The 14894-nt window shown below is 46.6% G+C and overlaps 1 protein-coding gene across 1 annotated transcript in view; it reads right to left on the bottom strand.

Annotated features, from left to right (window-relative positions):
- Positions 1–14894, bottom strand: part of RGS6 (regulator of G protein signaling 6) — a 456413-nt gene that overhangs the window by 81110 nt on the left and 360409 nt on the right. Inside the window, exons 6-7 of the mRNA XM_054567333.1 lie at positions 3294–3344; positions 184–290 (exon numbers count right to left, since the gene is read on the bottom strand). Of these exons, the coding sequence (XP_054423308.1) occupies positions 184–290; positions 3294–3344 (158 nt within the window). The remainder of the gene's footprint in view (positions 1–183; positions 291–3293; positions 3345–14894) is intronic.

Consider the following 14894-nt stretch of genomic DNA (forward strand, 5'->3'; position numbering starts at 1 on the left):
CAAGAGGGCTTTTGTGTATCGTTTGGGTGAAGCAATAAATGGCCCAGACAAAAGTTTTCTCGGTTTTCCCAAAGATGGTGGGAGATAAGGGCTGCTCCCTTAAATGCCCCCAGGGTTTTTACGTGGTTCTGATCTGCGATCAGAGAAGAAAAGGTTCTTTAGGAGGAGGAACGGCGGGCCTACCTGGAAACGATAAAAGGTGCCGTCATCCTTCAAGGTGAGAACATGGTCTGAGATGGGAAAGATGTAGCCCTGGGCAGCTATGAGGCTTCCCAAGTGTATTGCTTCACCTATGGGGACAGGGCATAAGAGACAGAAGTAATTAGGAGGCTGTCAGAGTGCAGGGCTCCTTCGCTGAAATGTCAGCTGTGAGGGCAGAAAGGCAACCGGAAGTCGACTGTCATCAGCCCTAGATAACTGCTCGACTGACTGACTGATAACTACGCTATCACTGCACTGGGCTGGGGGAAGAGGTCCATGGCTGGGAAGGGCTGCCGTGTGCCTGGGACTTCTCTGGATCCCAGCTGTGAGTCCGACATTGCTTTAACCTCCCACCCCACCAACCCTTCCAGAAGAAAGTGCTCATGGTTAAGAGCGTGAGCCTTGGTGTAGATAAAGCAGTAGTTAACTGAGATATTTCACATAAAGTGCTTAGCAGGGCCCGGTGCAGGGTCAGGACTCAACAAGCACTGGCAGCTCGGAGTCTTTTTTTATTGTCACCGTTGCTTAACATCCTCAGCAATGAGTGTGCAGCCTCACCGCCCATAGAGACTTTGGACTCACATCGCATTCCCCGACGTGACAGTCCTTTCTCTTATGAACACAAAGGAAAACTTCGATTTTGTGGTGAGTTGTGTAGTGGGCAATGGCACGTGAGGGCCAATCTGATAAAAATATTTATATTTTTGCAACAATCAACATGCTTTGTTAATTTAGCACCGACTATAAATAGATTCACAGAAATAATCATTAAGAACTTATATTTATGCATATTCTGAGAAGAGCTAAGAAAAACAATAAATTTAAATTGTTCTATCATGCATGATAATATAAAAGCACTCTTCACAAATATAAAAGTACTCTTACTAGCAAAAACTAATTTTTGGAGGTGGAAATTTTTGACACCAAGAAGAGTCTCTAGGAATTATTACTTTCCCCCCAAAATCTTTAAGTAACTTGTTTTGGCTTTGTTTGCCAACTTTTCAAGAGGTTGTGTATAATCCAGGCATTTTGTTTTTTAAGAACCACCAAGCCTCCTTCAGAAGGAACATTCACTTGTAACTGGTGGAATCAAAGGAATGGAGTTTTAGTTTACTTGCCTAGTGATCACCTGCTTGCTTTAAGGACAATGGGTCCAGCAGAAAAGGGATGTTTCATCACCTGCAGCTGCTCCTTTCCCAGGAAAGGAAAAACAAAATCCAGTAAGAAGGTGACTTTCCTGTCACCCATCTAGGAGCTAGAACTCACTTCATTCTCTGAGCAAAAGGGCTTTTGCTAGGAAACGTGGCAGACAGGAAGAAGAAAGGGAGAGGGGGTGGAAGTGAGACAGGCCTGGCTTCCCAGGGCCTTTGTTTGCTTCATTTCTACCCTCCTGTTCACAGCTCTTGAGTTGCTCCTAACTTCTCCTGCTCTACCACTTCTTAGAAGCCCCTGTTGGGCTTCCCAGCACATGGATGCTCTTTCAATGGCATCAAAGTACAACAGACCTTCACAGCCATGACCCTGGCCATTCTGAACCTTTCACAGGAGCTTCTCATACTAGGTCCAGAGAGGATTCCTGAACCTATTCTCCTACCACTAGCTGGTTCAGGGTTCTCCGAACACTACTACTAACCATGACTACTACCACTACTACTAATGCTGCTGCTGCTGCTATCAATACTACTACTACTCACAACAATAACAACAAAAATATGTCAGTAATACAGTGATTATTTTAAAAGGGCAAAGAAACTGGTGCTCTTGGAAGAGAAGAGACCACTGTGAAGAAAGGTGGTCTCTTTCATAATCAAAATCAAAATCATAATCAAAAGAAATGTTGGCTTTAAATCCATGGAACTAAACTGGTAGAGACTTATTTAGTCTAGGTTTTATAAGTGGACAATCCGAAGAAGTCCAGGCTGTGTAAGAAAAATACGTAGGCTAGTTGATTCAGGTTCTGTTCTTAAAAGGATTAGCATGTAGAGTTTTCCCCTGTGGTTAAAGAACTTGACTAGAATTAAGAGTTTTCACTGGCCATGAGAGCGACCATTAATCAAGGCGGTGGAAAAGGCTACTGTCACTTCCATTAATGACCTGCTTTTTCTGGCACTCAGATTTCTGGCAACTGTATTTAATCAAACTCTATGTAAATTGTATTGTTTTGTAGTCACTAGTATATTAGGAGCATCAGATTAAAATACAGGAATGCCCAGGCTGACATGCTGACCCCAGCAAGGGATCACCGCTGAAGGACAGACACCTAGAAGGGGCACTTGAAAAAAAGTCTTTAAAAAGCATAGCAAATCAAGGCCTTTTAATTCGGGGCAAATAGGTCAAATCCATAAGAACATCAGAATACCATGTGTGGGTATTTATAAACATGAAATATAGGCATCGAGAATACTCAGTTGAGACAGGGAGTGAATAAATTCAGAAAAGTATTAATTAATACACATGGGTAATAAGATATACTTATCTAGAATTTTCATTTTTCTGGAACTTTCTATTTTCTAATTATGCTGTGAAAATAAATTTTAATGCTTATTTACTGGTGGGAGGACAGATTTGGAAACTGTTTTATTGGCCAGAGTTTTGTTGTTGTTTTTCTGGTAAGGTTTTCTTAATTGAAATGCACAATTAAAGTTGAAAAAAAAATCATTCCTTCACTTATTGCAGAAGCAGAAAACAGAAGGCATCTTAGCAAATAATTAAACATCTTTATTGTGAATCAGGCAATCCAATTTTAAGATCTGGCTCTCAAAGTCTGTTCCATAACAGCACTACAACTTATCTTTAATTGCTGTGGCTAATGAGAATTCATCTCATTTCACATGTTATTGTATTGGGCACTTTGGCATTTTTAATGGTTGTTCATTTTCTCAAGGGTTGGTTTAAATTTAAGGGTAGATATTCAGTAGAGAAAATAAATCAATTTCATTTGTAAGAAGAGTGATCCTACATTTTGGAATTTGCGCTTATAAGCCCAGTCCTCAGGAGAGTAGAAGAAGCTGGTCTGGAATCTGGCTATGGGATGGTTTCTGATACCATGGTGGGGCGTGGGGGTTGCACAGTCAGGATTGAGGGTCAAGTACCTGGGTCTTCAATGGAAAGGTTCTTCATAAGCCACTGCACGATGTCAGTACCTGCAACGATAAAGCAATTCAACTGAAGACTTCATGGCTGTCAAGCCCTGTGGCAGGAGAAACATGTTTACCTAAGAGGCTCCTAATTCGAATTAGCACACACCTGGAGAGCTGCTTTTTTATCCCCAGAAACTCTTTCCACCCATCAGTTCACTTCCATAGTCATAATCGCATTCTTTTACAAAAAACCTCCACTTCTGATAACTCTGAATGATCTTATATCCACTTCTCCAGGGAGCCTCTGGAGGGGACTTCCTGTGAATATAGACTTGGACGACTTCCCCAAGACCAGCTGGTGAAGTTTGCTCATGCCTGGCCCTCAGGCCATTTCCTGTGGAAAGAGGCCTCTTCAGCTCCTGCCGTCACGGAGAAGGGCTGACCAGGTTCCTGACAGAGTCTCTAGTTCCTTCCAGCATGGCCCCCCCACCCCCCGAAAGAAAGTACCCCTGTGTCTGTGGGAGCAACCTCCATGTGTTCGCCTACCCCGGGGCCACAGCTCAACGGCTCAGGCTCTCCCGCAGGGGACTGAGTTCTGCTGGGCAGTTCTCCTGACATACAATCGATGTCTCCTTGAGTTCCTCCGGGCGAAACGTGCCTGGGTCCCTCGCTGCTTCCTTGCATGACAGGCCCTAGAGTCCCTCACCACTTTGGTTCCAATTCCCTTTTGTTTGCCTCCCTTTGACAAGGTGGCACCTAGAACCAATGTTTCTTAGGGCAGCACAGTTCACAGGGGAGTAGGAGTCCAATTTTCTGGACGATTCTGAACTTTGGATCGAACCACCTTTATCACCCCCAAAATCTCACTTTAAATGAGTGCAGACCCTTAAAGGTGGTCTTTTCATTTCAGGATGGGGTGTGTGATGGAAAACAGCCCCAAAGGGCAACATTTCTAGACATCCGAGCCCTGGCATGGGTCTGAGGCGAGATGGGAGGGACCCACGGCCGCCTCTGCTGGGATAGGCTCCCAGCCGAAGACTGGGGAGCCCGCAGAGGGCTGTAACTATTGTCCTTTACCCAGAAATAAGGTTTCCAGAGATTGGACTGGTTGCCAGAGGGGAGACCAGTTCAGGCCTGAGCGCCTAGACATTTTGTTTCTCTCTGGCTCTCTGGACGGTCAATGACCGCCACACAGTATGTAAACTGCCAGGGTCGCATCCTGCTCTTCCTGTGTGCTCCCCAATCCCCCCCGGGACCAGCCTCCACTGACACTACCCTGCAAGCCCCTCACTTTTCAACCTCAAAAGCAGGACTTCTAAGCTTTTCCCCACTCTTGCTATGGGCTGACTTCTATGAGCTAAACTTTGTATCCAAAACTCTCCTACTCATTCACATTCTTTGAGAGAAAAGGAGAGTATGTCTGTGTGCTTGTGTGTGTGGATCCGTTTCCTCCAAATTATACAAGTTCAACATTTGTCCTAGGAAATGAAGAACAAAGCAGAAATCAAATAAAGAACTGTAATCCCAAGTTGGGGGTGGGGGAGAGACTCTAACCTGTTTTTTCCTCAAAAGAAAAATAGTTCTCTTTTGTGGGTTGCCTAGAAACGGAGAGGTTTCCAGCATCAGCAACAGCTCTCCCCCGGGCAGGCGGATTATCTTTCTGCTGAGCTGGCCGAACCATTATTTATCACCTGCCAAGACTGATTACTCACCCTGGGACAATGACAGCCCTTCCTTTCCCCTGTTAATTACTGTCATCATTAATATCCATGTCACTAATTAGTATTCATTCACATTGAAACCCCTTCCTAGCTGTCATATCCGTTCCCCCTCCACCCCACCCCAGCCCGCGGCACTATTGTCTGGATTTCTACCCCCTTTTGGCTTTATGGGCTCAGCGTCTAGCCTAATTGTCTCCCCAGTCCACCAGGGCCCCATTTGCATTCACAGAGCTCAAGGATCCCATTTAAACACTTTTTTTTTTTTTTTGTAAAAATGGGAAAGTCACAAAGGCCCTTTTCCTTTTCACCTAGCACTGTGGGGACCACAGGCCTTGGTTTCTTGTCCCCAGTGCAGCCACCATGACAGTCAGTATCTTCATCTGGGGACTGGTGTGACAGTCCTCATGCCCTGGTCGAGGGCCGAGCTGCCACCCCTGGCTGTCCTGGGCCACTGCCCTTGATCAGCAGCAGCACCCGCCTCCCCGCCACTCCTCAAACGCCACTGGCACAGCGTGGTGGACGCCAGCAAACACGACTGTGCCTGTGGCTGAGGACACTCTCCTTCGGTGGGCACGGGGTATTCCAGGCTCCCGAGGACAGATCCAGGAGGGGCCAGCCTCCTGCCTGGTGGCAACAGTAAACTATCGCATGTTCGGCCCCAGGAACAAGTAAGGAAGAAAAATCTGCCATAACATTTCTGTTAAAAGACCAGCCCTCGCTGGTGTGACTCAGTGGATTGAGCACTGGCCTGCGAACCAAAGGGTCGCCAATTTGATTCCCAGTCAGGGCACATGCCTGGGTTTTGGGCCAAGTCTCCAGCAGGGGCGTGTAAGAGGCAACCGCACATTGATGTTTCTCTCCCTCTCTTCCTCCCTTTCTTCCCCTCTCTCTAAAAACAAATAAAGAAAATTAAAAAAAAAAACAAACTACAACTATTACACTGTAGAATCAGGTAAGAATAGTCCAAATAACTATCAGGAGAAATCATTCTTCTCTTTTCTCTTTCCTGTTGTCCTTTTTTTCCTCCTTCCCCCAATCATTCTTTCTTTCTTATCATAAAAAGAATTTTAAAAAGATTATTTTTCTGTTCTGTCCAAAATTAATTGTTCACCTTTGTAATCACTGGTGGGTTCTGGTTCTTGTCTTGGTCAAGGTGCCCTGCCAAAAACTGAAAATCCATATGAAAACATAGGAACAAATGTGGGATAATTACCCTTTATTCCTAAAGATCCTAAAATGCTTGGCTTAAAGTTTTTTAAAAGTGATTTTATTTATTTATTTTTGGACAGAGGGGAAGGGAGAGAGAAAAAGAGGGAGAGAAACATCAATGTGCGAGAGAAACATCAATTGGCTGTCTGCATGCCCCTAACTGGGGACTTACCCTGCACCCAGGCATGTGCCCTGACTAGGCATTGAACCAGAGACCTTTTGGTTAGCAGGCTGGCACTCAACCCATTGAGCCACACGAGCCAGGGCTACAATTTTTTTTTTGAGGTGAATTTATCAACATACATTCCAGGGATGTCCATGAAAAACACTAGAAGTCACCTGAAACACTTGTCCACACACGAGTGCTTTGTTCACATATTTACATACATATTTATTATGTGCAGGCATGCTTTATGTTTCTATATGTATTGTATATATGCATCTCATTTATGGCATTATATACATATATATATAATAAGTTATGTTTATTGGAAGGGTTTTTAGAGAAAACTCAAAAGTTCTGTAGTAGGGGATTGAATAAATAAATTACGGCTCATAATACAATAAGTATTTATTGAACACCTATTATATGAAATAAAAAAGCATACTGAGAACAGTGTATATAGTAAAATGACATTTTTACAATAGGACATATATACTTGTATTTATATTCTACTAATTACACACGTATGGGTATATACAGATATGGAGAAGAAAAGTTCTGGAAGTGCATTTCAACTGCTGATTTTAGGTTATCTTGTGGGGGGGGTCACATTATAGGAGATTTCTATTCTTTAAGTTTCCTTATAACTGGAGTTCATTGGAGGTTAATGTATTACTTTTGCACTGAGAGGAATACTTTTCGTTTTAAAGAGCAGAGAGGGAAGCCCTGGCCTCCGAGGCCACAGTGGAGAACCCAGGCTGCAGACTCAGAGAGGAGAGGGCGTGGGGAACAGGAACGCGCCCCCTGCGCCTGGGCCCTGGCGCCTGTGCTCCCGGGGAGAGGGCAGCGGGGAGGAGGCCAGGACTCGCGCAGCGGTGGCCTCCTTCCTGGGCAGAAGAGAGCGTGAGGCTCTCCCATGGGTCCCTCTCCCTGGCCACCTGACTGGCCCCAGAGCCTCCGAGTGGCTTTTGGTAGATTCTCCCAGACCGTTTGCGATAGTCCTGGACTGAGGGTGATGCCTGACCCCTCCCCGTGTTGCTTACTGTTTCCTCGTGTGGAGTGAGACCCAGCGATCTCTCCCTGGGGACTTCCCAATGGTTATTAACTCTAGGTCAGTGCAAGGCGGGTTTGAGGAAGCTGGTAAGAGCTTTCAAAATTTTCAGGAGTTCTTTCTGATTTGGGGGGGATGCTTATTATAAAATAAAGGGTTCTATTCTGGGCTTTGTCTTCAGGTGTTTTAAGTTGGCCTGAAGAGTTAGAGATATTGATACATGGAGCTTCTTCCCAAATAAGTCGGAACACAAGCAGATCCTACAAGAAACACTCCCCTCCATTCTTCCCAAAGTATTGTATCAATCTGACTTCAGACTAAATTTTGCAAACTTGATAGCCGACTGGTTCCAATCACCTGCAAATTTCAAGTTACCTAAAACTTAGTAGCTTATGTATCATCGTATTGACAACTGAAGCCATTGATACCTTACTTATCAACCCTCACCCTTAGAGAAAGATACTCCTATATGAGTAAAGTGTTTCTGGAGCCCAATGAAAGGTAAGTTGGTTCCTGCTGTGAGCAAGTTCACTGTTCTCCTCAGTCAAGACGATGACTCAGTCTGACACTGGGTTCTCATATACCTGCCAAGGTCTCAGCTGCCCCTGTGTATGAAGGAGGTGGCTTTATGCCACCTCATCAACCACGTAAATGCCATTTCAGGCCAACATTCCTGAATGGGGAGCGACATTCCTGACTGCCCTCTGTGTACCAGGCCAGAGTATGCCCTTGACCCTGTTATCACAAATCATCTTGACGACAGTTGTGCAAAATATAATAATTATTATACCCATTTAAAGAATTGAGCCCAGAGAGGCCCAAGGTCACATACTAGTACCTATTAGAGCACAGGTTTAAATCCATGCAACCTCATGCCAAATATTACTTTCACTACACCATTCTGCCTCTCTTATCTCCGAATAGCTTTCTGAATACTACACAGAGTAACTGGAAAAGTGATATCCTACAGTCAACTTTTCTCCTTGAAGCAGAGACATTAATTTAGTGATAATAACAATTGCTACTCTATCCTACTATTTATTGAGCACTTTCTATATTCCAGGCTTTGGAATAATCCCACTATAATAATCCTATGATGTAAATAAATTGTTTCCCTTTTGTAGATAAATTGAAGGACATTCTAAGTAGTATAGTCTTCACAGTTTTAGACCTTTCTTTCATGCCTTAGTTTAAAAAAAAACTTCAAAAATGCAACACGTAGCTAGCAGAGAAAGCCAGAGGAACTACTAAGAGGGCTTTGGAGGCGGGCAGAGGACCAGCCGGCAGTAAGACAGAGGGAGATGCTGGTGGAAGGACGAGTGATGAAGGTCCAGGGGCACTTTGGAGGTGAACTGTTTGGTCCACGGTCTTGAGTTTTTTCCAAGGAAAAGCATGACAAATTTAACAGATACACCCTTGCTTACCAAGCACATTGAAGCGATAGAGCACAGTGTTTACAAAGTCAGACAGACTTGGGTGTGACTCATGCTATGTCATTGACAAACTGCATGACCCTTAGCAGGTTCCTTAACTACCACCCACCTAATCTCCATTTCTTCCTGAGTCAACTGGGGAAAAGAAATACTTATGATGTAAAATAAGATCATGTATACGAAGCCCTTGCCATAAAGCCTGGCCCACGGTTTTGCTGAAATGGACTGTTTATTATTAGGTCATCTTCCTCCTCTGTGTCTTTGTTCCCTCATAAGAAAACAAGGACAATAATGACAGGACCTGCTGCATGGGCTGCGAGGGTCAAAGGAAAGACTGTGCGTGCAATGATGCCAGCACAGTGCTGGTACGCACTTAACACACGTTAGCTACGGATTCAGTCCATGTTGTAGGAAACTTGACCTGGAACCAAGTGTCTAACCAAGTCATCTGCATGGCTGGAGAAATCGCAGCAACCTGAAATTCATGTGTTATTTGCCTGTTTTTTCAGTTTAGGACTTAGGGAATCTCAAATGTCTTCTGATGTTTTTAGGAGGGGATCTGCCGCTGGACAGCTTGTTGGACGGGAGAAACGAAGGAAGGGCTGGCAGCAGGGAAACTTTCGGAGCCTGATGGTGCCTCACCGAGGGAGTGGGACCCCTTTCTGGCACTTTTCTGCTCCTGGAGTACATTCCCTGGAACTTGAGGGCAAAAGGAAAACAGGTGCCTTCACCCCACTGTCACTGATTTGAATGCAACAAACTGAGCATCATTCTGGTCCTCTGACCTCCTTACGTCCTCTTCTCCCTCCCTTCTTTCCTCCGCTGCCCCATGGACCGACCACCTGGCCACTCCCAGAAGGCACTTTGCTCTGTCCCACTGCAGAGTCTTCGCACACACTGTTCCCTGGGCCGGTAAAGCGCTCCCCTTTCTCCAGCTCACCTCCCCTTCTCACTCTGCAGTCCTCTGGCCCTGCCTGCTCCGAAAGCCGTCACAGCCCTCCACAGCAGGCCCAGGCCCTCTGGCTTTCATTTGCAGAGATCGGGTTCCTTCTCTTCAGAGCACTCATCTCAGTTTGGAATTAGACATTCACGATGTGATTATTTGATCAGTGTCTTCCTCCCCCTCTGTATTAGTTTCCTGGAGCTGCTGTAATAAAGTACTACAAACTGAGCGACGTCAACAATAGAAATTTATTGTCCCACAGTTCTGGAGGCCAGCAGTCTGAGATCCAGGTGCCGGCAGGGTTGGTTCACTGATGGCTGTCAGGAGAGTCTGTTCCCTGCCTCCCCTTCCACTGCCCCCCACCCCCCAGCTTCTGATGGTTTGCTGGCCCTCTTTGGTGTTCCTCGGCTTGTAGATGCATCACTCCATCTCTGCCTTCATCTTCACATGGCCTTCATCCTGGGTTCATGCCTCTGAATCCCATTTCCCCCTTTCTATAAGCACACCAGTCATACTAGATTAGGGCCCACCCTAACTAGCTCCTCTTAACTAACATGTGCAACAACCCTATATCCAAATAAGGCCATGTTCTGAGGTATTGGAGGTTAGGACTTCAACATAGGAATTTTTGGAAAGATGCAGTTCAGCCTGTAATACTTGCTGAACTACAGCTCTGCGAGAGCAGGGCTCTGATGCTGCTCTACCTCCGGCACCAAGCAGAGACCTGGCATGGGGTTGGGTTTTTTTTTTAATATGTGTTTTTATTTATTTTTTTAAATTTATAACTCATGTTTATTCTATTACAGTTGTCTCAATTTTTTCCCCATTTACCCCCCTCCACCCATCCTACCCCCACCCCCACAGTCAATTCCCACTCTGTGGTCCATGTCCATGGGTCATTCATACCTGTTCTTTGTCTAGTCCCTTCCCCTTCTTTCCACCATTGTCCTCTTTCCCCATCCCCTCTGGTCACTTCTAGTCTGCTCCATGTTTCTCTGCCTGTGGTTCATTTTGTTCATTAGTTTATTTTGTTGAGTAGAGTCCACTTATAGGTGAGATCATATGGTAATTGTCTTTCATCAACTGGCTTATTTCACGTAGCTTAACATTCTTTGCTTCCATCGATGCTGTTGCAAAAGGTAGGAGTTCCATTTCTCTTTCTCTTTTCTTTCTTTCTTTCTTTCTTTCTTTCTTTCTTTCTTAAATGTAAATGCAGACTGGTTTTATTTTTTTAATGTCAAAGTTAATTATAAAATATTAAAAGGGGTTTAATAAATGCTTGCTGATTAATAGTTATATTCAAATAGACATCACATAATATACATTCATTTATATGTACATACCCACAACATTTAAACATCTCTCTCAATTTTTTGTGGCCCATGAAAAAACCTCATTACAGACCAGTGCCAACCTTGGATGGGTATTTCTCAACCACTGCTTTAGATGAAAGGTTCAGGGTTTTCATCCATCATCATTATCTTCTTTCAAAAGTCACTTTTTTTTTTTTTTTTTGCAAAAAGAAATCTCAACAAATAAATGCATTAAAAAATATTGGGCAGCAATTCAGACTGTCTTTTTCCTCAGTCAATGCAGGCCGTCACCTAAAGAGAAGAGCCAGTAGAAGGAAAGGTGAAGTCTACCAGTCTCTTCTCCAGGGGCCGAAAGACACCGCCCCCTCCCGTCTGTCTGCTGTCCCTGCTGCTGGCCCACAGGCTTCCAGACTGCGGAGTTCAAGCTGTCTTGTGACCGGCTTTGGTCATGTGTGATTCTCGCATCTTAATAAGACGCCTTCTGTGTCTGACTTGGTTTTGAACAGGTTGGAGGAATTAAATCCAGACACATGGATTATGATTTTGAACGCAGAGATACCCAGGCATCACTGCCTTATCCGGCCCTAAACCAGGCCCCGCCAGGGCCACCTACCTGGGGTCTTCCAGCAGGCCTGGCAAATCGGCTTGCCGGCCTCCGTGGGCATGTGGCAACTGCGCCCCCAGCGCTCCGCGGCCCGCACAGCAGGAAAAACAACCAGCAACCAGCTGATGGAAAACCCCCAGTGGGCCTTCTCCCCCCAGCCCCAGCGCTTCCGCCTTCTCTGAAATGTAAAGCTTCCGTGTGCATTATGAAAAATAATAGGGGGCAGAGACCAGGCGAGGTTATTACCAACTCATAAATCAACCGGAGGCTCTGAGGGTTGTGGTGAGGCATCTGGAATGGGCTCCCCCGGATTGTTATCTCATCCCAGCCCCCACAATTGATTCATAACCTCATAACCCTCCTGCGTCCGAATCCCAAGTCTTCTATCTAATTGTCAGCAGCCGAGTACATGATTTGCAAGAGGATGTGGGCAGTGGCAGATGTGGGGGTGGGGGAGAGATTAGTTTTGTCAATCAAAAGCATCCAGGGCGAGGTGCAGAGTGCTCAGGATTTAGCCCAACGATCAGCTTATTAAAGAAAAGGCTGAACGTGGCTGCATTGACCTGGCCTCAGTGCGGGGCAACGGAGGATCATGGCCACTGCGGGTCTAGCTTCTGTTCCCTGAGGGGGGCTGCCACTGATGCCTGCCTCCTACTCAATCCAAAGGCAGAAATGAAAAACAAATATGCAGAGCTGTGGCTTTGGGGAGAGGTGATCTAATGCCAGGTGTCCAGTGGCACCAGACAGCATTATAAATATCTTGAAGGCTGCCAAGCGATTCCGGGCGGGCTGGAGGGGACACAGTGGCTGGAAGGCATCAGAAGCTTTGTTGCCTCCCAGGGTTGCCTGACAGGGTTCTCATTTGTGCAGATTTGAATCTAAAACATGGTTCATGGACATTTTATATTTAAATTAACCTGTGGGGTTAGGGCTTTCTTGAAGGGAGCAGGAGAGGAGAGTTAAGAGATAGCTTTTATGATGCTTGGGTCTGCAGGCTGTAGGCACTTACCTGGAATGGGACCTGCCTAACCGCACTACCAGGGCAATAATACTGATAAATGTCCACAGTGGGCATTTGGGCTTAAGTCTGTAAAGTGCACGGGGCATCTGTGCGCACCTTGGGATGGGTGAGGTGTGCACAGCAAGGAGTATGAGCGAGCCATGCTTCCAGCAGAGTCTGGGACACTGATTCTTCGGCAAAGGTCGTATTGGTGTTGCACTAATTCCAGTTCCGGTTTCCTGTGGCTCCATCTTGGTAAAATGGACTTGGTTTTTGTAATCACTCAGACCTGAGTTCAAATTGCAGCTCTGTCATGGGCTGGCACATCACCTTGGATGAGTTCCTCAATCACTCTGAGCCCAAGTTTTCCCACCTGCAAAATGGGGCCACTCATAGAATCTACCCTAGGTTCTGTTGTAAGTATAAAAATTAGGACATGGAGTAGACCTTGGTGCAGTCCTGGCCCCACTGGGGCACACCGTCGAATGTGGGTGACTCCTTCTTTCGCCACTTAACTGGTGCTCACCCTCCATCTGCTCCAAGTGGATTCTGGCACGGAGCTGATCTCCCAGGCAGAGAGCCTCAGCTTGGAGTTAGGCCTTTTTGCACCCTTGTCCCCAGGACAGTTTGGAGCTTATTCTAATTTGGCTTCCTCAAGTATCTCAGTTTCATTCAGATAGATGAGCTCATTTTGTCAAAGATCAGTCTGGGATCTTCTCTGTCAGCAGACAATCTACTCCCAGTTCTTGATGCAGAACATCAAAAGGACCCCAAGGAACCCCGAGCTCTCTCCTTCTCCATCCCAGCTACAACCAAGCCCTTGGCCTGGCCACTCCCAGGGGAGTGGCCAGGAGGCAGGTGGCCTGGGTGTGAATATAGGTCCCCCTCCCACCAGCTCTGTGGCCTGGGGGAATGTGCCTTGACCTCCCTAAGCTCCAGTTGCTATAAGATATGAGGAAAGCACAGTCTGCGAGCATGAACATGAGAATAATGCTTGTAAAAGGTTCTGCCCTGCGTCCTTTGGCACCTAGCACGTGATCAGTAAATGCTGACTTTATCATATTATCATTGCCATTATTCTGACTGGAACATTTTCATTCATTTACCTGCAGCGGTGAAGAAGATGGCTCAGTTCTTAACAAGCAGGTGCACTAGTGGGCTGCAAGGGCTCTGACTGGAGTATTTGTGGGGTGCTGTGGGGCCACAGACAGGGAGTGCTCAGTTCCAGCCGACTCGGTGTCAGGAAAAGGTTCACAGAGAGGCAGGTGCTTAGGATCAATGGGAAACAGTGAGAGAAGATGGACTGAGGAGGGAAGTATTGGATGCAGAGTCGAGGACTCTCACAGAGCAGCCGGAAGCAACCACATTAAGGACACCATGTGACATGTGACATTTATATCCAGATCAAGGTGGTTTGAACAGCGAGTCTCTGTGAAAAGGAAAGGGTTCCTAGGAGACAAAAGCCACCAGCATGCGCTGACTGCACCTATGTGTAAAGCACTGCCAGACATCAGGGGCTGAGATCCAAGCAGGAATCAGAAGAACCCGGCTTTTAAGAGCTAAAGCGAAATGACCTCAGTGCCACTGAGCAGTGATCTCACGGTTTCCCGCATCAGGATGCGAGCCTGCCCTCCCTCCATCGCTGTGCTCACCCTGGGCCCGCAGCCCGGCCAGCATTGCCGTCAACCCCCCTGCCGTCATCCCCTGGTAGGGGGTGCGCTGCTGGGTCGGCGTGCAGCTCTGTCCCCCCACTGTGGGTCACTGCTCTGGTCCAGAGCCCCTTTCAAGCTTCACTGAGGCCCCCCAATTCTGAAGGGCTTGAGTGCAGGGCAGAGCACACTGCTGTCTCCCCAGCTCCCCATCTTTCAGCGGCTTTGGGCTTCTCCTGGGTCTGCTGACATCTTGCCTCTCCAGGGACCCTCACCTGACTCCACCCCAAACAACAGCCCTGAGTGCTGAGGGCCCAAGGGCGCAGTTGGTAGTGACCACCAGACAGAAGCGGTGGTGGGAGTGAGTGACAGGAGCTGGTCAGAGGCCTGCGTGTCCTGAGCCTGTTGAGGGCTGGCGGGGGCCCTGGGTCACCAGAGGCCAGCATGCCGGTCATCAGTGAGAACCAGGACGCTGTCCACACTGCCCCCGGTCCCTACCCCACTCTTTCCTCTGGAAATCCCTAAAT

This window comes from Pteronotus mesoamericanus, unplaced genomic scaffold (assembly GCF_021234165.1).
Source record: "Pteronotus mesoamericanus isolate MK-2021 breed Mesoamerican mustached bat unplaced genomic scaffold, CSHL_Meso_final contig_182, whole genome shotgun sequence".
Classification (NCBI taxonomy): Eukaryota; Metazoa; Chordata; class Mammalia; order Chiroptera; family Mormoopidae; genus Pteronotus; species Pteronotus mesoamericanus.